The sequence below is a fragment of the Mus musculus genome, chromosome 13, assembly GCF_000001635.26.
Source record: "Mus musculus strain C57BL/6J chromosome 13, GRCm38.p6 C57BL/6J".
Classification (NCBI taxonomy): domain Eukaryota; kingdom Metazoa; phylum Chordata; class Mammalia; order Rodentia; family Muridae; genus Mus; species Mus musculus.
This window is the reverse complement of record NC_000079.6, coordinates 67,402,580-67,427,883: the sequence shown is the minus strand read 5'-3', so window position 1 is coordinate 67,427,883 and position 25,304 is coordinate 67,402,580. Positions and strand designations below refer to the sequence as shown.

The following is a 25,304-nucleotide window of genomic DNA, read 5'->3' as shown; positions in this document are numbered from 1 at the left end:
CCCTCCAATATTGTCTCTATAAATGAATTACTTTTATACTTACCATGAATATAATCACAGTTCTTGTCACATTGAGGAGAGGTAATTGTTGATAATATGGCTCTATATTAATTACCTTTGTTGTAACAGCTTACACTAAATTAGTGACTCTCATAGTATTCTGATATAATAAATGAAAGTAATTTATCTTTGTTAAAACTTCCATCTTCAAAGATTCATTGCCTTGATTCCTTTACAGCAGTGGTTCTCAAACTTTGTCATGCTACAAGCCTTTAATACAGTTCCTCATGTTGTAGTGACCTTAACCACAAAATTGTTTTCATTGCTACTACATACCTATGAACATGCCTGTGAAAGATTTCTTTGTCATCACCCACAGGTTAAGAACAACTGCTTTATAGTGTGCCTTTACTAAATCTAAACGAGGCCTACAGATTTTCTACATTAAGTAACTTGTTTTATCATAAAGAATACAATCAGAGGAGAAAATAGTAATGTTGATGTCTTAAGAAACAACTCTAAGAGTGAAAAGTGTACAATTAATTATCACCACAGTTCTTGTCGTGACTCAGTTTCTCCAGAAGGCTACAGTATAAAAGAATTAGCAAAGACGTAAGTGACTAGATAAACATCTTTAATTCATTGGTTTTAAAAACGTGAATAGAAGTTTATAACCTCAGGAGCAATTACTTCACATGAGAGGCAAGGCAGTTTCCGTTCCACCCATTCAATTTGTTTAATGTTGTAAGACATTGGCTCTTCCAAAGCTGCAGGCGCACAGTGTGAGAACATTTTCTCGGTAGGATTCATCAGCTGGGGCAACAGTCAGGCAAAGCGAAGTCCCATTGGGCTGCTCAGTAACAGACTTTGCACTATTTCAATGCCTCAGAAAATGGCACACATTTGTAAACACCCAAGGTGTGTGTGAAACCATTGGGAGACAGTAACTTCACCCATGAGTTTCTTTCCTAGAAAGTTCCATAACATTCTTTTCTAACACATTTACATAACATGCTCATGTTAGTGAAACTCAGCTCATCAAATTGCTTTATGAATATCTTTTCATTTTTCCCCATCACATATTTTGTTATAAGGATATAAGTGTACAATAAATTTTGTTTTTATTTTGATGATGGCCCAATCTCACACAATCACAGTTAACTTTCTCTCTCCAGGCTACACTGCTTTATTCCTTCATGGATGTCCAGCTAGATCATATTCATATTGTTTAATGGGCTCGTTAATAAAATGCTCTTACAACTTACATAGATATTTAACTTTGAAAAACATGACATTATGTCTATGTTCTATTTGGTTCTGCAGTTATTCTAGTAGAAGGATAACTTACATCACCTACTATATTTTTTGATTTATGTTCAGGGCCTACAACTATTGAAATATACTGTAGATTTTTCATTTATGGCTAAATGTGGGAGTAAAGGTCTCTGTTTCAAAGATAAACGTAGGTATGACGAACATTTCTTAGCTTTTATTCATATCTTAACTTTTGCTCAACAGGAATAACAGGCAATGAGACAAGTTCAAGACAGTTCATACTGGAGAGAAACCCTACAAGTGTGGGAAGTGGTTTTCCTCTTTTAAATCCCTTAAAAGACATCAAATAATCCATTCTCAAGGCATTCCCCATTGTTGCGGTGGTAAATCTTCTCCCAGATAAGCTCCAGCAATGAAAACACAACAGCGTTAATATGAATACATGCTGTGCACCTAGACTGGGCAGATCTACCTTTACACTACCATCTTCCACAGCTTAGGAGACCCCCTTAGAACTTGGGGTTTCTCCAGGCCATGTGCTTCTGCTCTGCTTTTCTTCTTCTTCCTCCTCCTCTACATCCTCTCCCTCTTCCATTTTCTCTGTCTTCTCCCTCCACCTTCTGGTCCACCTTCCCTTTTATCTGCCCAATCATCAGTTCTCCTTTATTTTACAAATTAAGGTGGGAAGAAGGTTTACAGGAAATCACCTGAATGCTGATTCATGCCTAGTTTACAACCACTCACAGGAGAACAGAATTAACATCAAATATAATTAGCCCTTGGGCTATCCATAGCACCCCATGAGTGGGTATAATATGGCAAAAAATTTTCTTGCTCTGCACACCTTCAGAAACATAAAAAATTTCATACTGAAGAGAAACCCTACAAATGTGAAGACTGTCACAAAGCTTTTCTTTATCACTGGTTTCTTAGGAGACACAAAGCAGTTCACATTGAAGAGAAACCACTTGTGAAGAGTATGGGAAATGTTTTTCATTGTCTTCAGCCCTTAGACGACATCAAACAATTCTGTGAAGACAGTCCCTTCAAGGATGGGGAATGTGGCAAAGCTTTTTCTACGCGGTCTACCATTAAGAAACACAAGTTTGTTCATTCTGGAGAGGAACCATAGAAGTGTGAACAATGGGGAAAAAGCCTTGTCTTCTAATACTTCCCTGTTTCAGCACAAGCTAAGTCATACTGGAGTGAAATCTTACTAGTGTGAAGAATGTATCAAAATATTTTATTCCACAACTGAAGAAACATAATAGAGTACAATGTCAAGAGAAACCATAGAAATGTGATCGATGGAAAATCTTTTCCATTGACTGTTATCAGCATGAAATAGTTCCTACCGGAGAGCAACACCACAACTCTGAAGAGTGTGGCAAAATGTTTGCCTGTGCCTCCCAACTGAAGGGACATGGAACAATTCACTGTCAAGAGGAATCCTACACATGTGCCAAGGACTTTTGTACCAGCCAATAACTTCCTGTACGCATGAGAGCTCATACCAAAGAGAAACCACACAAGTGTAAACCACGTCCAAAACCTTTTCCTACTCTTATACCTTCTCCACAAATTATATCATATGTTATATATATATTTACTCTACTTTAGACCTTAAACACTAAAATATTCATACTGGAGAAAAACCATACAAGTGTGAAGAATATCTATCTCATTGCGTGCCCTAACTCTGTGTACCCACTATGTTATTTTTTAAAAAGCTTTATTTTATGTATGGAAGTACACTTTGCTCTCTTCAGACACACCAGAAGAGGGCATTAGATCCCATTACAGATGGTTGTGAGGTACCATGTGGTTGCTGGAAATTGAACTCAGGATCTCTGAAAGAACAGTCAGTGCTCTTAACCGCTGAGCCATCTCTCCAGCCCTAATTATTTTCGAAATGTTAATTACCTGTTAATGTCCATGAGCACAAATGCTAAGAATATGAGCAGATAACAGTAAAGACACATCTTTGATGTAATATCCCACCACTTTATAAACCAGTGTGTTTGAAATGTACCTTGATTAATAAATTTCTTTCTTCTGTGACTGTCAGTGTACCATCAAACTGTTACCATGCTGTTACATGGTTGTTCTGTGACCTGAATCTAAGTACTGGGCCATAGTATAGTTACTGTTGTCTTCCTGGTGGCATCACTCAAGCTTCTCTAATCACGTATCTGCCGAGTATGTAAGTTACTTATATTTCTCACCGAGTTGGACTTTGAAATCGTCGGCATTGGTGCCAGTCTGAGGTGAATGGGAATTAGTGGTTGTCTCCCCTGGAAACACTGACAGAACACATTGTCAGTCATGTTTGGTTCCAGTATATAGAATCTCTAATTCGGTTTAATTCAGAAAGTATTGTTTCTGTGTGTGTGTGTCTGTGTGTGTGTGTGTGTGTGTGTGTGTGTGTGTGTGTGTGTGTGTGTGTACTCTGACAACCTTAAGTCTCTTAGTGGCTTCACTTATACACCAAATGGTTTCCTCAGAAATTTAATTCATTGATTACACAGCTTTTCAAAATACATTTACTTCTAAAGTCTTCCTTGACTACTTAAGAATATTGAGAGAGGAACAAAGCAAGCAAACAACAATTTTTTGAGAACTGAAAATTAACACGCTGAAATTAGTTTTCTTTAAACTGAGTATCTTCTTCGCTAAGATGGAGTTGTAAAGCCTTGCAGTTACAGACATACCAGAAAGGACGGTTCTATTTGAATGGAATTCTGTTTCAGTTTGGCATAAGGTTAATAGAGGAGAAATTATTTCCTATACATGTTATATCAACCTTGGCTTTCTACAAAGGTTTAATTTCTCTGACCCTCTGCATTTCTTTGATATTTGGCATAAGATCACCATCTGTTTTTCTTTGGTTCTTAAAATATTGTGCAGCCTCTTGCTTAAGCAAAGGTGGTCCATCAAACGAGTTCTGGGCTGACAATTCTGTTCATGAAGGCAGGCACTTCACAGAGCTAAAATGCTTTCCTCTGTGTCTCTGTCATGAACCTTTGTTTCAGTACAATTCCTATCTTCACCACAATTCTGTAAAGAGCAGAACAACATCAGGATTCTTAAAACTGCCTACTTTTGCCTTCAGAATGGTACCAAGGCTTGCCATTAACTGTATGATTAGAGTCTATTCCTATTTATACAAGTCCCTTGTTTCTAAAGCAGAACATAAAAACCTAGCAGTTCAATTACAGTTTGTCAGCTTCTATGATTTCCCTAAGTTTCACTTCTTTAATATTTTTTGTCAAATTCTCTGACTCAAACTTCCTAACAATACTCATTAGTGATCTAAATGTGTGTGTGAATAATACATTCTTAAGAAAGACTCAATTTTCTGCATAACTGTTCTTTCCTAGGGAGTGACCACTAATTTCCTTCTTGTTTACACCAGCTTTTTATTATCGCAGCTCTAGCCTTTGGAGAGAGACCCTTTAACAGTGAGAAATATAAGAATAGCAAAAGGTGTTAAGCAAATTTCCATCGAGGGCAGTGGGGGGGTCTTCCGGCTTGACCAAGCACTGCACTTTGTCAACCATCTCCTTCAGCACACTTGGCATCACCATGGAACCATGTATGCTATCATGGGTGTAAAATAATAAACATTCTTACTCAGCTATGAACCTTGGAGTATAGTAAGGAAGATGAGCCTCCTGTTGCAATGGTGGCCTGATATTATTGGAGTAACCAGTCATCTTCTAATTGTATTTAAAGAGCATCCCACAGGCTGTATCTAATAACAGGTGGTGATGATGTGCAGGATAGGGCATAGTCTCCGGAATAGCTCCGGGGCCTCTCAGCAGGTAGCAGTATCTTGAAGAGGAACAGAGACACTGGCTGAACAATAGAGTGATCTAGGGAGGAAGGCTCCACCCTAGGTAATCTCCCTAGTGGCAGCAAGGTCAAGTTCTGGCTCAGCCAGCTTCAGGCTGAGGGAAGGTTATAGTTTTCTACCCAGAGATCCAGGCACCTCTCAAAATCTGTCAGAAAATATGAATTGTGTGGTAGATGGAGAATAACACACAAGCTCACATTTCCTGAAAGTGCAAGGAATATACCCTGTGGATGCACTGACCTAAGTGGGACACCGACATCACACCCCTAGTGCCAAACCTCAAGGATCCATGAGGGAGAAGTGATAGCCACAAGATAGTCAGAGCCAGGTATAGTGATGTCTACAGTGAAACAGCATTGGCCAGATATGTCACTGCCATTGCCTGCATGAACCCACTGTGGTTAATAAGTATGTGGACATCTGTAGAAGCTAAAACCAATCATAAAGCATGCATGGATGAGTGAGAGCCTTGTTATAACACACCCTGACTGGAGCAGCTATTGGCTATTGATCGCTTCTGTGCCTTTGTAAGTCTGCTGCTTTGCAATAAAGTTGAGCCTGGATCAGAACTTTTGTTTTGGCGGTTCCCAGACTCTCATTCAAGGTACCTACTTTGACTGATAGTCGGACTACACCAAACTGCTTTACCACGTATCTGTCTAAGTTTTGTTTTGTATTTACGTTTTCCTCTTATTTAGAAAGAAGGTGTACTTAAATTGTCCATTACAGCCTTGGATCCATTTGTCAGTAACCTCTGAGAAGCTAGGAGCGTAATCAGGCACACCAAGGCTGAGTTGAAAATCCCTTTTTAAAAGATAATTTTCATCTCTACATCAGCGTAGTGCTTCATTATTTTTTTAAAGTACAACTGAGTCAACATGATGTTTTTCCGGGGGTAGTAAGATTAAAATCAGAACACGTGGACCAGAAAGGACTTGTAAGCCTAATATTTCTGTGAAAGGCTCTACTCACATCCATACACCTCTTGTTGTGGCTGTGGAGTTGAAAACTGTAAAGAACACATGGCCTCAGAAGGCATTCTTCCCGATGCTGTAAACTGCACCGCGAGTGCAGCCTCTGTGCAGGCGGGCAGGGGCAGCTTACAGCATCGGGGAAAATGCCTTCTGAGGCCATGTATTCTTTACAAAAACCATCCTGACTCCCCGTGGTTGTCATAGGAACTCTGCATTTTCCTTCCACACTCTACTGCAGGTTTCCAAGAAGAAATCCAGGAACAGTAGAAGTTGCCCTACCTGGACTCCAGGAAGTTCTTCTCGCAATCCAGTACCCACGTGACTCCGACGTCACAAGCAAATCCCACCCGGCTTTTGGTCAACACTCGTCAATCTTCCCGAAAGTTGGACTGGAGTCCTGTGATGCTGAAGATTCCTGTAGCATCTCTGACTTAGAGGTTGGTCGGGGGAGCAGCGTAGCTTGGGGAGCTGGGTTCCGTCTCAGAGGGAGCGGACCTAGGCTAGGTGGGAGGGCGGAAGAAGCTGCATGGACTTGCCGCGCTGAACGGGCTGGGACAGGTGAGGTTGCAGGGCAGGGTAGGGGACTGGGTGTTTGGGATTGTGAAGGATTCTTTGGAACACTGCGTGCAGCCCGAGTCTACACCGGAGCAGGTAGGTAGCGGGGGAGTGGATAATAGTGCAAGTGCAAGAATTGCAAGCTAATAGTGGTAAGCTGACTACCTGCTCCTGTAATACCTGCTCTGCTGGGAAGCACACTAACCTGGTGCCCCATTCTCACCTGGCTGCTGTGAGATTCCTCAGTAAATGGGTTTTCTGGTTCCTCCGGCACTCCGTAGCCGGCCTATTGTAATGGTTTTGATTATATTCATTTTCTCTGCCATTTAAAGAATTAAGAATGATTTAAATACATATATATGATTTGCAACCGGTGGCATGTTGGGAAATTCTGTAACACAGAAGGGAGATCTGCCAGAAGGACCCGCTATAGAGAAGCTTTGACTAGGGCTGAGACAGCACACATAGTCAACACATGGAGGGAAAGACTACAAAGCAGAGTGCCAACCAGGGAGGCTGAAGCCTGTTTCACCTTGCGGGCTGCTTTTCTCAAACCTTTGAAAAGTCCCCCATCCCTAATTTAGGGTTGAGTAATTTGGGGGTGGTGGTGGTGGTAAGACAGGATGTTTGGTTAGCCCACAATGCTTGCCTCACCACGTCTTCATCTGGGCTAAATTGTTGAGCTAGTCCATGATCAGGGGGAAAATCTCACGTGGCCTTGTTTTAGGGGGCCAGGCTTTTGTGTCAGGTCAGCAGGGTGAGGAAGAGCTCACAGACCTGTGTGTATTCACGTGATTTAGAGAAAACAGGCCTGTGATCAAAAGAAGCTTGAGCCTTCTGTGAGGCACATTCCTGTTATCTCTGCATTTGTGAGGGGGAGGGGCAGGACCCTCTGGACATCCCCTGCTTGATAGCAAATTCAAGGCCAATGTAAGCTGCCTCAATCTGTGTCAGAAAACATTTAATCATGCTTGATGGACGTGAGAAATACTCTCTATGATTCATTCCATGTCTTCCAGTGAGAGCCGTGGAAAACCCCTGCAATCAACACTTTGGTGTCTTACAAAGTACACATGCTTCCCTTCTGCCGACCCAATCCATGTGGGATTCAAACTTTGTTTTCACTAACATGCTCTTGTTAAAGATGGTACATTTGGGTGATTAGTTGTTTGGATTTACTGTGTGAGGAAGGACTCTCCTCTTTCCCTTGCTTGAATATTCTGCCTATTTGCAGTGAATGTCCACTCTTTTTGGATAGTTAGTTTTAGATTCTGCCATGACCTGAGAATGCTTCCTTCTGGTCTTGCTTGAATTCTTCCAGTTGGCTCCTTCCATATCTAGGCAGAGACTCCATCATTTCCCCATCACCTTTCTGAAGTTCTTGACTGATGCAGGCTACTGTGGTTTAGTCCATGTGTCTTTTTCTGCATCTTCATCTGGGATACCTTCCTGTGTCCCTTTCCCAGAGGCTTAGCTGCTTATAGAGGCTTCTTACAGTTAGCTGAAACAAACCCATGTCCTCCACGGCCCCTCACACAGGTACTGCCGTCTGCAACCAGTAAAGCAAACTACTAGTGTGGGATGCCGTCCTCTTGCACAGGTTTACGTCCAGGTCCCCTTGGTGTGTAGTTATCCCTCTGTCCTCCCAGGCTTCCTAATGTTAGTATGAGGGAACGAGTTTCTTGTCTTTACAACTCATGCATGAACCTTGCTGTATTAGACAAGTCATGTCTGGAAACTTCTGAGGGGAGCTGTGGTGGGTGATGACAGTCAGATCCTGCTAACGTGTGTGATTATATCAGAGGCCGTGAAGAGAAAGTACAAAGGATTGGAACAGGAGCCAAACACATCTGCACACCTGAGGAGTGCAGATTCTTATTACATTGCCATTTTGTTATTAAAGTATTTTTCATAGTGTCCTCCATAGTCATTATCCTATGTAGTATCCTATGTAGTAACTATGTGAAAGGAGTCTGGTCCCATGCCAATTTTTTCTAAGTCTCCTTTCTATTGTTCTCCTCTTTCCATAATCTATGTAAAAATAAGTCAGATGGATCAGGGTGCGAGTCCCCACGCTTTACTGAATACACTCCATGTACTGGTGCTTTCAGACTCAGAAAAATACATGGGCTTTTTCAAATCCACAGATTCATCTAGACATCTAATGTACACAGCCTAGCATGATATATTTATTTTTAAATTAAAATTACACAATTCATGTTTCCAAAGCAGATTCTGTATATTGCGGTCTCCCATATTTTTTTTCATGGTTTATTCATTTCTCAGTCATAAAGTTGCAAAATGTATTTCTTGAAGCAAAAATTAATGATTGTTTCATACCACTCGTATGTGAATTAAGCCTTGGGGCAAAGGTCCTGGAGGTGCTGCTTTGTGATGTGTGTGCTGTGCATTTTAAGCACTATGGTGTTTAATGTACATAGACTGGGTTTGAATGGAGAGTCAGTATTGTTTGGAACCTGATCAAGAATCCAATCCTCTCTTTGAATCTCACTTTGACTTCCCACCAATATCCTGCTAGTCTTTACTTTTGTGTGACTTCTCTGAAAAGATATCCGTGAGAGACACTGACAGGAGACGCAAGAGTTTATAACACATCTACTCTGTTCATTCTTTTACTTCTAGGGTTGCTTCTGGGACCAGTCTCCATACAAGTGGAGTATAGATATTTACCTCCCAAGAATAAGAATAAGTAGTAGTTTTGATGAATAACAATTTGCCTCTCTCTGGAACAGACATTATTTGCATTTCCTCCTGTTTGAAAATGAACTTTACAAGTCAAAAATTTCTCTTTAATGATTCTCATTAATTGTATTGGCTAAAATCCCTACTAAGTTCAAAGACCTACCACCCATCACCCACAGAATCCCCAGCACATTGGCCTTAGGACAACAGACACTTCCCTGTGTTCCCCATGCACAATAGTGGTGGCCTGTGTGAAGTGACATAGGGAGGCATCCTTGCAGTTAATTCTCAATACTGTTTCCCTCCTTCCTGGGGACTTGCCCTTCTCCATGCTGATCATTTTTCCATCTTCTTTGTGATCCCCTAGTTCAGCAGACTCACCTTTCTTAATGCTGTGACCTATTAATCCTCTTCTCGTGGCAATCCCCATCAAAATGTCTTTCATTAATTTTGCTACTGTTATCGTAATGTAAATAAATATTTTTGAGACAGGTTTACCAAAGGGGTTGTCACAGGTTGGGTACCACTGACCTAAGATGAAACAAAGTAGGGTCTGTCCCCCACCTAACCGACTACCCTTCTGCTTGCTTATAAAGTCAGGAAGCTGCTGTGTTTAACTAGCTACGAAGAAGCTTTCAAGACAGTTGAATTTCTTTTCCCTTGAGAACTTGCTGGGTCTCCGTTCACCAGATTGCTTCATTCTGCCTGTGTCTTTTAGATCTGCTGGCCTCCTCACAACCACTTAACTATGCACTGTAGACAAAAGACTGTTTTCTGGGCAATCACTCTTTAAAGAACGTACATTTCAGTTGTCCTAAAGCCTTATGACCAATAGCTATAACCTCCTTCCTGCATTGAAATCACCTAGCACTTCAGACACAAGACTCAGAGGATTGCAGCTGTACCTGACATGAAAGTCTCCCACCTAAGGACCAGTTATCATAGTTATAGAAGCTGCCTTGTAAGCTTCCAAAAGAAAGAAGCAGTAAATGATCCTAGTTAGCTGTTACCTAGTTCTGTGTCAGTGGACCACAGAAATGTCCCATATGGCGTGATATCCCTAAAGGTGCCACAGTGCCAATCACATCTTGACATTAGTAGCAGTATAATTGGACTTAAAGTAGATTTACTTCATGGATAGAAGTATGGGCTGCCACCCATGTCTTGTAAGGTCTTGAATTCTGGAGGACAATTTAATGCCACCTTACTAAACCATCATAAGTCTAACTGAATTCTGAAGACTTTTCCTAAGGTCTACACATACGTGAAACTCTTACTGCTCCTCAAAGTACTTCTTGCTGCAGCACAGAGAACGTTAAAGAAAACCGAAACTTACCCAAATGCAGAGAACTGTAATCTGTGTCCAGACCCAATAGATGCATCTATACCACACTTTCTGCATATAGTAATCAAGGAATGTTTCTGGATAGGAGCAGATCGATTATGAGAGCCAGAGGTCCAGGAGGTCTGCTGTGAGCAATGACAATGGCACATGGTTCCCTGCAGGGGGAGTCTCCTGGATAGACAAAGTTGTATGGGCACCTAAGAATGGCTGAGAGAGGGGGAATTAGCCTTTCCCAGGGCTGAGTCCACTCACTATTCATCCAGTAACAAGGGGTCAGCCCTGATAACATAAATACAGGAGATACTGAAGAGAGTCAGCTGTTCAGATTTACATAGTTATGGGGAGATTTATCTATATATTTATACGTGTATGTGTGTGTGTAACAATAATTAGAGAAGACTACATCCTAGATTTGAGATGAAGGCTTGGCAGACAGGAGAGAAGTTTCAATGAGTAGATGGAGGGGAAATGATGAAATTTTTTTTTTTAAACATTGTTTCTTTCTTTCTTTTTTTTTTTTTAAAGATTTATTTATTTATTATATGTAAGTACACTGTAGCTGTCTTCAGACACTCCAGAAGAGGGCGTCAGATCTTGTTACAGATGGTTGTGAGCCACCATGTGGTTGCTGGGATTTGAACTCTGGACCTTCGGAAGAGCAGTCGGGTGCTCTTACCCACTGAGCCATCTCACCAGCCCGAAATTATTTTTTAATTCAATAATTTTTCAGAGAACAAAAAATACAGACTTGTCAGTTGTGACAGTATGGGTGAGGCTGAAAATTACTTCAGGTAAGTACCTGACAACGATAGGTACCATGTGATCTCGTCAATTTGTTAAATGTAATGAGCTGAAACTCGCAGAAGTTAGAGATATTGAAATATAAGGAATTGTAACTCACAAAAGGTGGAGATGTAATGGTTTTTCCTACTGACCAGTGACACAAGGAAGCCAGGGCTTGGGGACATCCTGAGCAATGGATGCTCTGGAACAGTGTGACAGGGAGAAGCTCCCAGTCCTGTTGCCCCGAATGCCGGAGGTGTGTAAGGATTATGTGGGGTATATTCGAGAAGATAGTATTTGAGATGACAATAGCAAAACTAAGACAATTCAATGTAGCCTCACTCAGCCCTGAAGCAAGCTGGTCCAGACTTTGACCTTGCTCCCACTAAGAAGATTACCTAGGGTGGAGCCTTCCGACATAGATGGCTCTTTTGTTCTGTCATGTTCCACTGCTTCCTCCAAGACACTGCTACCTGCTGAGAGGCGCCTGAGATATTCCAGGGGAACATCCTATTCTGCATGTCCCCTACTGGCTGGTTCCAGACACCAGGAATGGACTGGCAGAACATGGGCCTTCCCCCCTTATAAGCACACTCTCTTAGTAAACTGGCGGGCTTTGAACAGAATTATGTCTTGGTCTCCATTAACCTCTCTCCATCTAAGTCTCTTTCAGCCCCTAGCCTGCCTCCCAGGTGTACCCGTTTCAAATAGGCCGCAGGCCGGCATGCAACAATTCACAGCCAACTCACGCAATTATAACAAAATACCAAATTAATACATGAATTCCTGATGTTGTCATGAATTAGTGAAAAAGGAAAAGTAATGTATGACTCATTTTATAGGTAATTCTGGGACTTTACTCAAGGAATTATGAAAAGTGGGTCCTGAAATTCCAAATTCTTGAAATAATAAACTAGCATCAGCAAATGTATTTCTCTGCTACGGCACTGTGATACACGGCGCAAAAAAACATGCTTTAGGGAACATTGCTCACAAACATGGCTCTGTACCCACCCGAGAATAGGAAGAATGGGAACATGGCTAAAGAAGAGCAGAGTGATGTGGGAACATGGCTAAAGAAAGAGCAGAGTGATGTGGGAACATGGCTAAAGAAAGAGCAGAGTGATGTGGGAACATGGCTAAAGAAAGAGCAGAGTGATGTGGGAACATGGCTAAAGAAAGAGCAGAGTGATGTGGGAACATGGCTAAAGAAAGAGCAGAGTGATGTGGGAACATGGCTAAAGAAAGAGCAGAGTGATGTGGGAACATGGCTAAAGAAAGAGCAGAGTGATGTCAGGGACATGGCTAAAGAAAGAGCAGAGTGATGTGGGAACATGGCTAAAGAAAGAGCAGAGTGATGTCAGGAACTTGGCTAAAGAAACAGCAGAGTGATTGTTCTATTTAAAAATCTCAAACAGTATGGTTAGTCCTTTGCATGCTGGTCTCCTGGTATGTTCAGAACCTTGAATATTAGTCTATGAGTTCTTCCTTTAGTGTTCTACCCCTTGCCTCCTCCATCTCCTGTCCCTTGTCACTGTGCTTTGTGTCGCTACTGAATTCTGGACAAATGCAGAAACCCAGACAACAGCCAGAGCCACCTCATTAAAGTCTGTATTTTCATATCATTTCACATTCATGGCTGTGTATATGTAGTGTTGACAAGAACCTTCTCCCTCACCAGAACTTTCTGTTGATAGAAATGTTTATATGTATGGTTTATAATATAAGCATATGGCATTAAATGGATGCTTCTGTGGATGTATTTATTTTACATTTCATTTGTCTTCAATGTATAGAGCCCATATGGTCTTATAGCTTCTTTTACCTTTTTTCCCTTGAAGATGAGCCCATTGTGAGGTCATATGAGCACCTTTGATGTGTCTGAAGAATATTACTCAGTGATTTGAGAAACAGGTCTAGCTCTTTCATCCTTACACAGAATCTAGATTTGTGTCCACAGGCACATGATGCCTGTGTAAGGGTTTCTATCACTGTGATAAAGATCATGAGGAAAGGCAACTTGAAGAAGAAAAGGTTCATTTCAGCTGATATCTTCAGGTAACAGATCATCACTGAGGGAATTCAAGTCAGGAACCAGCGCAGAGACCACACAGGAATGCTGCTTATTGGCTGGTATTCCATGGCTTGCTCAGCCTGCTTTCCTATACCATACAGAAACACCTCCCCGGTGGGGTCCCACCAATACTGTAGATATCTCATTATCAACACTAATTAGGAAAATGCCATAGGCCTGGCTACAGGATAATCTCATGGAGACATTTTTTTCAAATATTCTTCTCTCTCCTCAAATAATGCTAGCTAGTGTCAAGTTGACCGGAGAACTATCCAGCAGAGTTCATCTTGGTATGTAAATGATTTTAGTGGTTTTAATTAATTTAAGCTGTGATATCATTCACTGGTCTTCATTTCAGGAAATGCTGTCATTCAGGGATGTGGCCGTTGATTTCTCTGCAGAAGAGTGGGAATGCCTGGAGCCTGCTCAGTGGCATCTGTACAGGGATGTGATGCTGGAGAATTACAGCCACCTTGTGTTCCTGGGTGAGCACTGCATCTGTAGAGAATTTGTATCTCACCATTAACATGTAACTTCCTCACTTTGTACAATACGGGACTCATGGGCGTATTTGCTTTTCAACAGAAACTTTCATATTCTTTAAAAAAAAATAGTCAGGTTGTTGTACAGCTAAGAACTACTTCATTGATTTTCTCTTTGTGTGTTTAACCTTTCTGTGTTAGAAGTATACATCTTTCACTATTAGAAATTCAAGGGCCGGGCATGGTGGCACAAGCCTTTAATTCCAGAACTTGGAGGCAGAGGCAGGTGAACTTCTGAGTTCGAGGCCAGCCTGGTCTACAGAGCAAGTTCCAGGACAGCCAGGGCTACACAGAGAAACCCTGTCTCAAAAAGAAAAAGGAAAAAGGCAAGAGCATGAGGCTTGGAGTACACTTATTAATTAAAATGTCTAACAATTCAGTTTTAATATTTCTCCCTTTAAATGAAACTTACAGTCTGGACATTGTATGTTCCAATATGTATTCTGGTAATCTTGTCAGAAACCATTCTAAGGAAATAATTCTCTTTCCTTGTAAACACTGTTGCTTGAAGGGTCTTATAAATTTCCTGTAGATGAACTCTTATATAACCTCATTACCTTTTCCTACAAACAGGGCTTGCTGACTCTAAGCCACAGCTGGTGACATTTCTGGAGCAAAGACAAGGCTCTACTGGTGAAGAGAGACAAGCAGTAAAAGCAGTGTTCCCAGGTTGGTAGGAAAGAGGAGGTCGGAACAACGTGGAGGTGCAAAGATCCAACAGATCCCATATACCTTGAAACATGATGTCGTTGTCAAGAAAGGCTTAGGCCTCTCTCTCTTGTCTTTGCTTCCAGAGAAGGACATGTCTCAGATGTTTGTGGTGGTTTAAGTGTCTTCAGCTTTGTGTTTCCTGAGCAGTGAGCAGTGCTTGTATTTACAGTGACTTCCATGGCTCTTCATTTTGTTGAGTCTCCATTATAAAGTGAGACTCAGGGAAATGCCAATCAGTGGAGGTCAGAGCTATAATCATTTACCCACTGGGATTGGGAGCTGGCTCATGCCAGAAAGATCTGTACATCAAAGGGCGGCGTGACTGGGTCAAACCCACAATTCCACCACACAGAGACAGGCAGGGCCAGATCACTCAACAGATTCAGTTCTGTTGATTGGAACAATTTGGGGTGGGGAGCACTTGGATAAAAGCCGTACAACCAGACTCACGTTGAGCAGTTCTTTCTCCACTGATCTTAGGGGAGAGTCAAAACATTGACTTATTATATGAGGTGTATATATACATTTTCCTTGAACTATAGGTACAATAATTTAACAGAGGCTATTTTTTTTCATCAAAGATTTACAACTAGTTATTTATCAGGGCCAGACCATTAGACTTAGGAAGAGAAGGATGACAGGACCCTTCATGAATAGAACCCCATCAAACTACACAGCGAGGGTAATGTGATGAATTAACATGACCTGTGCACACATAGGGTCTTGACAGTTTCAAGGAAAAGTTTATAGAAAACACAACATGGTCATTATGATTTAGATAGCATGCAGACTTACCATAATCACTAAGTTCATGGTTATAGCGTATGTCAGAATTTAGCTATGATTTTGGAGTTATGATTAAGAGACTTTAGCAATGTGTCTCTTCTATCCTTTTTAAGAATGTGCATTCCGTTAGTTGTTCTTGTTCTACACAGCTTTCTACCATGAGGTAAATAACAGCAGCCTCTACTGGAAACAGTTCACCTCTTAGCTGTTCTCCAGTGCGTGGTATCTCTCCCTGGACTGTCCTGTTGTTTTCCGTCTAAACTGTCACAGAGTTGGGGAGACAGTTTAACCCAGGACAGAGGCTGTGGGAGAAACTGAGTCAGTTACACTTGAGCTGGAGGTGGGTGGGGCATATTCTACCTCTGGAACTGGGGTTTCAGTGAGCTAAAACAGCATATGACGATTTATAAAATCATTCTCTGTATTCAGATGGCATTGTTTCTCTGTAAGACTGAACCCAGGCATGTACCTAAGCATGACTTGTTTCAGTGTCTTCAGATGTGGGCAACAGCCTGAGAAACTCAATGTCTATTTTCCTTTTACACAGGCCCCAGTGTTAAGGATACTATCCTGATTCTATGAGACACGGATATATTGGCTCCGTTATGGATCAGTGTCTAAGTTTTACATACAAAGTATACCTGTAACCTTGGAAAGAGACATTTAAAGAGAGAAACAATGAAAACTAGACCACTGAGGAACTCAGAAAGTTCTAGAGAGGAAAGAAGGGTATCAGGGCTTGTTGGAGCAGAAACAAAGATCAGCTTCAGCCATAAGACAGTGGAGTCTCAAACATACACAAACTTGCGTGCACACACACACACATAACCCTCAAAGGAATAAGGTTCGCAAACCTTGTATAAAGGACCCAACCTCACTTTCATCTTCAATCTCCCAAACAAGCAGGGTAGCTAGAGGACTCTCCCCACCGAAAAATTGGCTTCAACCCTTTTCCACAGTGAGCTTGAGTCCTGGACCTACAGGCTGGCTAGACTTCTGTCGTGCGTGGGTCCCTGCTTCTTCCCATTGTGGAGCCCCTGGCCTGGTAGCTACCTCAGTAGCCTATGTTCTGCAGTAGAGATGATCCTGACACTACTTTGCTCTTATTGTGTATGAATGGGTCAGTGAGATTATATAGCTCAGTCCCAGCAGCCAAAGGATCCCTTTGGGCAAGTGTGGTAGGGAGTTACTAGGTTTAGACTTTTGACAAGACCATAAGGGGAACTTGGTGCTGGGCATGAGTGCGTTGAGAAGCGGACATGGACTTTCGTGGAGAACCACTAAAGCAACCTCAGCAAGGTCGTTGGCATCTCTCCTAGAGCCCAGACAGGAGAACAGAGGAACTCTATAGCTTCTAGTTGCCTTAGTTCTAAAGTGAGCTCAGACAGTGGCCCTGAGGAACCAGTGTAAGAAACAGAACAATAGCTGAGACAGCATACATCAGGTGGATTTTTCAGTCATTCACTGCAGCATCCACAGAAATGACATAATACATGGATTTGCCTGAACTCAACATCTTTAGCTTAGATGTTAGAAGGAGATGCAGGGAAGGATTCCCTGTCAGCAGTTTGTCTACTTACTAGAATCTTTACCAGACAAAATACATCTTCACCTACCTCCTTGGAGGACCAGAAGCACTAGGTCGGGTTTTGCTGACAGCAAATACATTCGTCATTTCGGGACACTTTGGCTCCAACTTGATCTGGTGTATAAAGCCAAACCCACAATTGCATCATACCAGGGCAGCCCAGCCCCTGAAACTTCAAGTGTCAATTCCCTTGGGTTAAACAATTGAAACAGTGGATCTTCCAAAGCTATGGGTTTGGAGGCCCCATGACAACATTTTATCCGCAGTATTGGTTAGCTTGGGTGAACAGTTAGCTAAAACTCAGGCAGAATGGAGTCCCTTTGGCTCCTTTGGTCCCTTGGGAGTCTTTGCAATGTTTGCACACATCTGAACACCTGCTCACTTTTCTGCAGACCTAAGTATGAAATCATTGTGAGAGACTAACATTACACTTAAGTGCATCTCAAATCACTTACGCTCATGCTAATGAAACTTATCCCAAGAGCTCTTTGTGAAGGATGAAAAATTTCTCAAATGTTTTCCTATCACATACCCAGTAATAAGGATTTAAAATGCATGCCTTTGTGGATACTTACTTTAAATATTAAACTATGCCACAGGGATTGTGTGTTTAATATCTTATCAATAAGTTTTCAGAATTTTGTGGATTCAAGATTTTTTTCCTTTGTTTTTTGATCTTCTGTATGGATGTTTCTAAGTGTGCATTGCCTATCATCACTTGGTATGCTCACCCTATATATATTTCGATAAATAAGTAAAATACATTGATAGAACACTTAAGGAGAATGTAAGATAAAAATATCTATAATCTTTGCTTCTGTGAAATCTCCCTTCATGGTAACCAGGGCTCTTCCATTGTCATGCCCTGTTCATTGTCTCTATCTATTCAGTGCTCAATGGTTATTTAATCTTGGAAATTAATTAGTCTTAGAAATCTGTCATTTCTTGGGGATGAAGAGATGGCTCAGTGCTGAAGAGCACTGGCTGCTCTTCCAGAGGTCTTGAGTTCAATTCCCAGCAACCACATGGTGGCTCACAACCATCTGTAACAGGATCCAATGCCTTCTTCTGGTGTGTCTAAAGAAAGTGATAGTATGCTCACACATATAATAAATAAATAGTTTTTGCTTAAAACAATCGTCATTTTATTGCCAGGCCTGGTGGCCCACCATATTAACCCCAGAATTTGAGAGGCAGAAACAGGTGGATCAGTGAAGTCAAGGTCAGCCTCATATGCATAGCAGCTTTCAGGACAGCCAGAACTACAGAGAAACCATGTTTCAAAAAACCCAAACCATTCTAACACACAAAAAGTAGGTATCTATTCATTGGCTCATATGTGTCAGCAAATTTTTGTTAATTATGGGTGAACCGGTTTTTCATTATTATGCCTTGGTATCTTTCAGGTATATACTTTCTAGTCATCAATATAAGACATAAAATACAATCCCAAATCCTTAGGCTATACTGTTTAGTCTTCGTATGGATAGCCTACTTGTTACACACTATATCTTTTTTCCTTACAAAATAAAAACTCTATGCTTAGTATAAACATTCAATGTTTGTTCAGTCTCACAAACACAATAAACTTTTTATTTTCCAGGCTTCTCTATTTTATAATTCTATGGATGACTGGCCATATAATTGCTAAATGGGCTTATTTCTGTTAGTATATTACCCTTATAACTTAGCTCTTTAACTTTGAGTAATATGCCATTATTTCTATGTTATATTTGGTTGTGGTTTAAATAGACTGCTTCCATCTACTCTATTTGTGAATTATGCTCATTGCCTACAAGTACTAAAATATACTGCAGACTTTTTTAGTGGTTAAATACATATGAGTTAATGTCTTCTTTTTTTTTAATGTCTTCATTTTTAAAAATAAGCCTAACAAGTAAAAAGAATATTGCTTAACTTTTGTTCATATCTCAACTTTGACTCAACAGGAATAACACCCAATGATCCTAACCATTACAGCAAGCCCACTAATTGTGAATCACTCCTTCTTAAACGAAGAAGAATTAATACAGGGGAGAAACCCTACAAGTGTGAAGAATGTGGTAAGGCCCTTAGTTCTCATAAAACACTTTCTATACACCAGAGACTTCATACTGGAGACAAACCCTACAAGTGTGAAGTGTGTCATAAGGCCTTCTGTGCTCCCTCATCACTTTTTATACACCAGAAAAATCATACTGATGAAAAAAACTTCAAGTGTGAAGACTGTGGCAGAACATTTTACTATCTTTCAATGCTGAAGCAACATCAGAGAATTCATTCTGGGGAGAAATGTTACAAGTGCAAAAATTGTGGATACGCTTCTTATGACCCTTCATTCCTTGAGCAGCATCAAAAAATTAATTGTAGGGAGAAATGCTACAAGTGTGAAGACTGTCACAAAGCCTTTCATCATCAGCCCTTAGGATACACAAGAGAGTTCATACTGGAGAGAAACCTTTCAAATGTGAAAAGTGTGGCAGATGTTTTAGGGTATCTAAATCCCTTAAGCAACATAAAAAAATCCACTTAAAAAAGGAACCCTACACCTGCCAAGACTGTGGCAGATCTTTTTCAAATTATTTGAGACTTAGACGACATGAAGTGATTCATTCTGAATATAATCCTCACAAGTGTGAAAAATGTGACAAAAGGTTTTCCCATTCTGCAAATCTTCGGAACCATCAAAGAGTTCATAGTAGAGAGAGACCTTGCAAGTGTTAAGCATGTCACCAAGCCTTTTAAATATCGTTCAACCCTTTCGAAACACAAGAACACTCATGCAAGAGAGAAATCCTACCAGTGTGAAGATGTGGTATGATGGTTTGTATATGCTTGGCTCAGGGAGTTGCAGTATTAGGAGGTGTGGCCTTGTTGGAGTAAGTGTGTCAATGTGGGTGTGGGGGTGGGCGCTAATACCCTTGTCCTACAAGCCAGTCTTGTAGCAGCCTTCAGATGAAGATGTACAACTCTTAGCTCTTCCTGCACCATGTCTGCCTGGATGCTGCCATGCTCCTGCCTTGATGATAATAGACTAAGTCTTTAATCTGTAAGCAAGCCTCTATTAAGTGTTGTTCTTACAAGAGTTGCTTTGGTTATGGTGTCTGTTCACAGCAATAAACCCCTAAGACATATGGGAAGTGTGATAAAGCCTAGTTAATCTTGATAGCCTTACTCAACACAGGATAGTTCATAATGGAGTGAAGTCCTATGAATTTTTAAAATATTTAATCTTCTTCCACTCTTAAAACAAATCTGTGCTGCCCAGTTTTATGTCAGCTTGACAGGCAAACTAGAGCTATCTGAAAGGACAGAACTTCAACTGAGTAAATGTTTGCATAAGATCCAGCTTTAACTGTTTTCTTAATTAGTGATTGATGGGAGGGCCCAGCCCATTGTGAGTGCGGTCATTCCTGAGCTGGGAGGCCTGGATTGTATAAGAAAGCAGATTGAGCAGTCCATAGGGAGCAAGCATCCCTCCATGCCCTCCTCTATGTGAGTTCTTTTTTTTTTTTTTTTTGAGGCAGGTTTTTTCTGTGTAGCCCTGGCTGTCCTGGAACTCACTTTGTAGACCAGGCTGGCCTCAAACTCAGAAATCCGCCTGCCTCTGCCTCCCAAGTGCTGGGATTAAAAGCGTGTGCCACCACGCCCGGCCCCTATGTGAGTTCTTGTCCTGGCTTCCTTTAATAATGGACTACAATGTGTTGGTGTAACTCAAACCCTTTCCTGCCCAACTTGCTTCAGTAGTAGTGTTTCTTAGAAGCAATAGGAACCCCAATTGACTGACTAAGGCAACACTCATTCTGACTACAAACTCCATGAGTGTGTGGAATATGGTGAAATGTTTGCTAACAATTCAGATTTTATCCAATTCAAAAGGATCTGCAGTGAAGACTATTAAGTGAATTATTTTGGAATATCAACACAAACATCTTACTTCTAATAGCACAAATGCTAAGAAAGTCACCAGAAGCTGGGTGGTGGTGGTGCACACCTTTAATCCCAGCACTTGGGAGGCAGAGGCAGGTGGATTTCTGAGTTCGAGGCCAGCCTGGTCTACAAAGTGAGTTCCAGGACGGCCGGGGCTATACAGAGAAACCCTGTCTCAAAACCCTCCTACCCCCCAAAAAAAGTCACCAGAGGAGTAGAGACTTCTCTTTGATGTAACCTCCCCACCAATGTGTTCAACCAATGTGCTTGAATCTTGCATGGATGGATGAGTTTCATCCCTCTGTAACTATATATATTTCATGAAACTGTTGCTCTGTTGTATAACTTGGTCCTTTGGGTGCCTGGAATCTGATTTGTGGGCTGTGGTACAGTTTCTGTTGTTTTAACCAGTGGCGGTGTCACCCATACTCTTTAAATAACGCATTCCCTGGGTGTGTAAGAAGCTCCATAAACTCACATTCCTCACCAACTTGGACTTTATGAAGATGATTTACATTGGATCTAATCTAAGCTAACTGGCCACTAGTGTTTGTGTCCCCAGGAAAAGCTAACAGAAATCATTGTCAGTTGTATTTGGCTTCAGAATGAAGAATCTCTTCATTTTCTTTAAACCTATAGATTGTTTTTCATATGACTCCAACTGTCATGTCATAGAACTTGGCAGCATATTGAAATAATAATTGAAAAGATGCATTTGATTAGTATGTATATGATGTCAATCATGAAACATTGTAGATGCAGTTCTTACATAAATAACTATTGATAGGGATCCTAAAAGTGATCTCACAGTTGTGTTTATTCATTTATGGGAACACTTATATTAGGGCCATTAAAACCTAAAAGTTATCAGTCATTAACTTAGAAATGATCAAATATCTCTAATGTGCCCAAATTTTGTTTTTAGTCATGCTAAGTATAAAATGAAATTTAATAAGTACAAGATGGGAGGGAGAGACCAATTTATATCTGTCATTTTATAGTTTTCTGTTTATACTATTAAATAAAGTACATCCTAAAACAAGTTTAAAATAACCTTAATTTGTGTAAAAAACATAAATGTAAAGACCAAGTGTAATTATACTTTTAAAAAGCTGCTTTGGGAAATAGAGTGCTACAGGTAAAAGTATTATATTTATAGTACCCTTGCATAGCAGGACATCCCCAAACTCAAGAAACACCATTTCCCTTGGATGTATCATATACCCAATCACAGTAAATTGCTTGCTGGCCACATAATAGGATAAGTATATAAGGGAAAATAAGACTTGCTAGACATCTCCTGTTCCTGTCTCTCTCAGCTTCTAGACCATATCATGGAAACCTCCCCTATATGTGTGTGCATGTGTGTATATACATATGTATATGTGTAATTCTCTCTCTCTCTCTGTGTGTGTGTATGGAAGATGAATTATTCTCATGTCTCTCATGACCATGAGATGGATCCACTTCTCCAGTGGAGGAGTCTGTACCCATATGCTAAATTTCTCAAGCATCAGACTTTAGTGTCTGAGGCTTGAGTAATTGACTTCAGTGTCTCTCTTTGTAATATATTAGGATACTGTGACAAGGGGAATCCTATATCTAACTAAGCCACCAGCCTAGTGCTATTGGATTTATATCAGAGTTCAAATGGCTGTGACAGGAATCTGGTAGGAAGTAATTTGAGGTAAGGAATGTGGAGATTTGAATAAAGCACATGACGCATGTATTAAATTCTACCCAGATGAATATCATTTAAAAACTTCTATTTGGAAATACTCAAATCGTCATGTTTTAGCGGTAAACTACAGAATGTGACTCAGGCTGTCATGAAGATCACAGAATGACAGTATCTTCCTGGGAAGCTGTCATGAGTGAGAAGACTCCCGGAAGGGCTAAGACTCTGAGGACCCTGCATCGCTGTACCATAAGGGAAGAAAGGGCTCTTAAATCATTGTTATAAGTGATAGGTTCTTTTTTTTTTTTCCTTTCCTTTATTTTTTTTAAATCCTGGCTAGCTCCCAATTGAATGAGACTGAGGCTTTAAGATTTATTTAATCAAGCTTTTGAGGCACAATAGCTGAGCAGTTAGTCTATTCTAATCTAAGCCAATCTGGCTACCTGAGAACCACAATTCCCAAGATACTTGCATTTCTTCTGACTTTTTCTGCCCCAGGTCTTTTTCTGGTCTTTCCAGGACCCTCATGTGGTCAATCCCTCCCATCTCACTCACTCTCCCACCCCACCCCCACCGCCATGGCTGGGAGGAAGTCCCTCCCTATTCTTTCCCCTGCTCATTCATTGGCTAATTAGCTAGCTTAATTGACAGAATAGTTGGGGAGCAATGTTTACACAACACTGAGAAAGGAGATTCCTAGAATATTGATTGCAGCCAGATATGGGATTGCAGAAATCAGTGTTTGAATAATACAAGGATAATGTTTACACAGGGTGTAATAACACTATGCCTGCAGAGCGGGATGATGCCGGGAGATGAGCTACGGTCAGACTCGCCTTGAATCTTCCACTTGGCTTTGCCATGAGTACAACAGGATAGATGATCAGTTTGTCCTCCTTTTCCTCCTTTCTACATACCTGGTTATCACAGCTGCTTTGGTTCCTTGTTATCCATTATTATAGGAGTATACCAGCCAAATAAATGAATGTGGTTGGTAACCTTTAAAAAGATAACACATTACATATTTTCAAGAATGGATTTTAATAAAAAAGGGAGTTTATTTATATAGAAATGTCATGTAAACATTAGGTAGAACACAGAGTGTAGCCACCAGCGGCCAAGCGTTACTGGGTTCCAGAAGGGAAAGATGAGGTTTGGGGTGGGAAAGGTCATGAGAGAACTATTGAGTGAAGTCAAGTTCTCTGATCAAGGCCAATGTTTACTTAAGAGTCCGAGCTTGTAAGGCCCCCCCCCCCACACACACACACACCACACCAGGATCTCATTGCTTTGTCAGGATAGTGTCAGGAGAACAGGTTGGGCCTCTCAGTAGTTAGTGGCTTCTTCAAGGAAAGCTGCAGACTTGGCAGGACAAGAGAATTGATCTAGGTCAGAGGACTCCACCTTAGGTGGGCTAGCAACTATGCCATGCAAGGTCTGAGCAGCCTGGGGGAAGGGCACAACAGAGAAATGAATAACACATTGAAAAGGAGGGGTCACACCCTCAAGCTTTAAAGCCCATCCTCTTCAGTAACACTGAAAGGCTTCTGTGTGGAAATGTTCCATTAAAAAAAAAAAATGGCTAAGAAGTGGCCAGCAAGTCAGTTTGAACAAAGACCAGGTTTGCTATGTGCATGTGACTGAATGTGTTCTTTGTGCTTGGGGGTCTCTGTAGACTTAGTTATCAGTTTCGTCAGTAACATGGAGGCAGATATAATTCAAATGGAAATGACCTCTATGAATATACATTTGTTCTAGAAGAGAATGAGTCTTTCAGAGCTATAATCTGTGGGGGAAGCTTCTCAAGGGACCAGGGCATAAGTGACTAGTGTAGCAGAGACTCACACTCTTAGGAGGAAATAGGATAGAGCAGAGACTCATTGTCAGGACTTAATAGTTTAGCAGCAAAAGACCCCCGTTTCAGGGAGACCCTCCCTCAAGTCCCAGGATGAGCTGACGCCCCAATAACTTGAGAGAAACCGTTCTTGATGCAATACCTCATGAGGTTTATTCGGGAATCAGCATGCTGAGGTTGAGCTCATTACCTGCACAGGGGCAGAGGAGATCGACCCCAGCAGAGGGTTTTTAAAGAGTAAACCACACAGTGAGGGGATGTTAAGACCACAAAGAATGGGGAAGCTGTCTACAAAGTGAGTTCCAGGACAGCCAAGGCTATACAGAGAAACCCTGTCTCAAAAAACAAAATAAACAAACAAAAAGAATGGGGAGCTGAGTAAACAATGTAAGAATGGGGATGGTGAATTACAGCTCATCTCTCACAGAAGGGTTACAGGCTAGCTTGGGCAAACATTCTTTTTTTTTTTTTTTTTTTAAGATTTATTTATTTTTATCATATGTAAGTACACTGCAGCTGTCCTCAGACACCCCAGAAGAGGGAGTCAGATCTTGTCACGGGTGGTTGTGAGCCACCATGTGGTTGCTGGGATCCGAACTCTGGACCTTCGGAAGAGCAGTCGGGTGCTCCTACCCACTGAGCCATCTCA

The 25,304-nt window shown here is 41.1% G+C and overlaps 1 protein-coding gene and 1 long non-coding RNA gene across 5 annotated transcripts in view; one reads left to right on the top strand and one right to left on the bottom strand.

Annotated features, from left to right (window-relative positions):
- The window catches only part of Zfp459 (zinc finger protein 459), a 38,270-nt gene extending 15,419 nt beyond the window's left edge, over positions 1 to 22,851 (top strand). For 2 of the 4 annotated variants that reach the window (XM_030247305.1, XM_006517282.3), the window contains exons 3-6: positions 6,344 to 6,542; positions 13,924 to 14,050; positions 14,681 to 14,776; positions 19,142 to 22,851. In XM_030247305.1, the coding sequence (XP_030103165.1) occupies positions 6,344 to 6,542; positions 13,924 to 14,050; positions 14,681 to 14,776; positions 19,142 to 19,725 (1,006 nt within the window). In that variant the 3' untranslated portion in view covers positions 19,726 to 22,851. The other 2 variants (NM_177811.4, XM_030247306.1) reach the window with 2 other exon arrangements.
- Positions 3,403 to 6,441, bottom strand: Gm33787. Its single transcript, XR_382593.2, has 2 exons — positions 6,385 to 6,441; positions 3,403 to 4,332 (listed from the first exon to the last, which is right to left on the bottom strand). It is a non-coding gene; the product is annotated as a predicted gene, 33787 (long non-coding RNA).
- Positions 22,852 to 25,304: the final 2,453 nt, after the last annotated feature.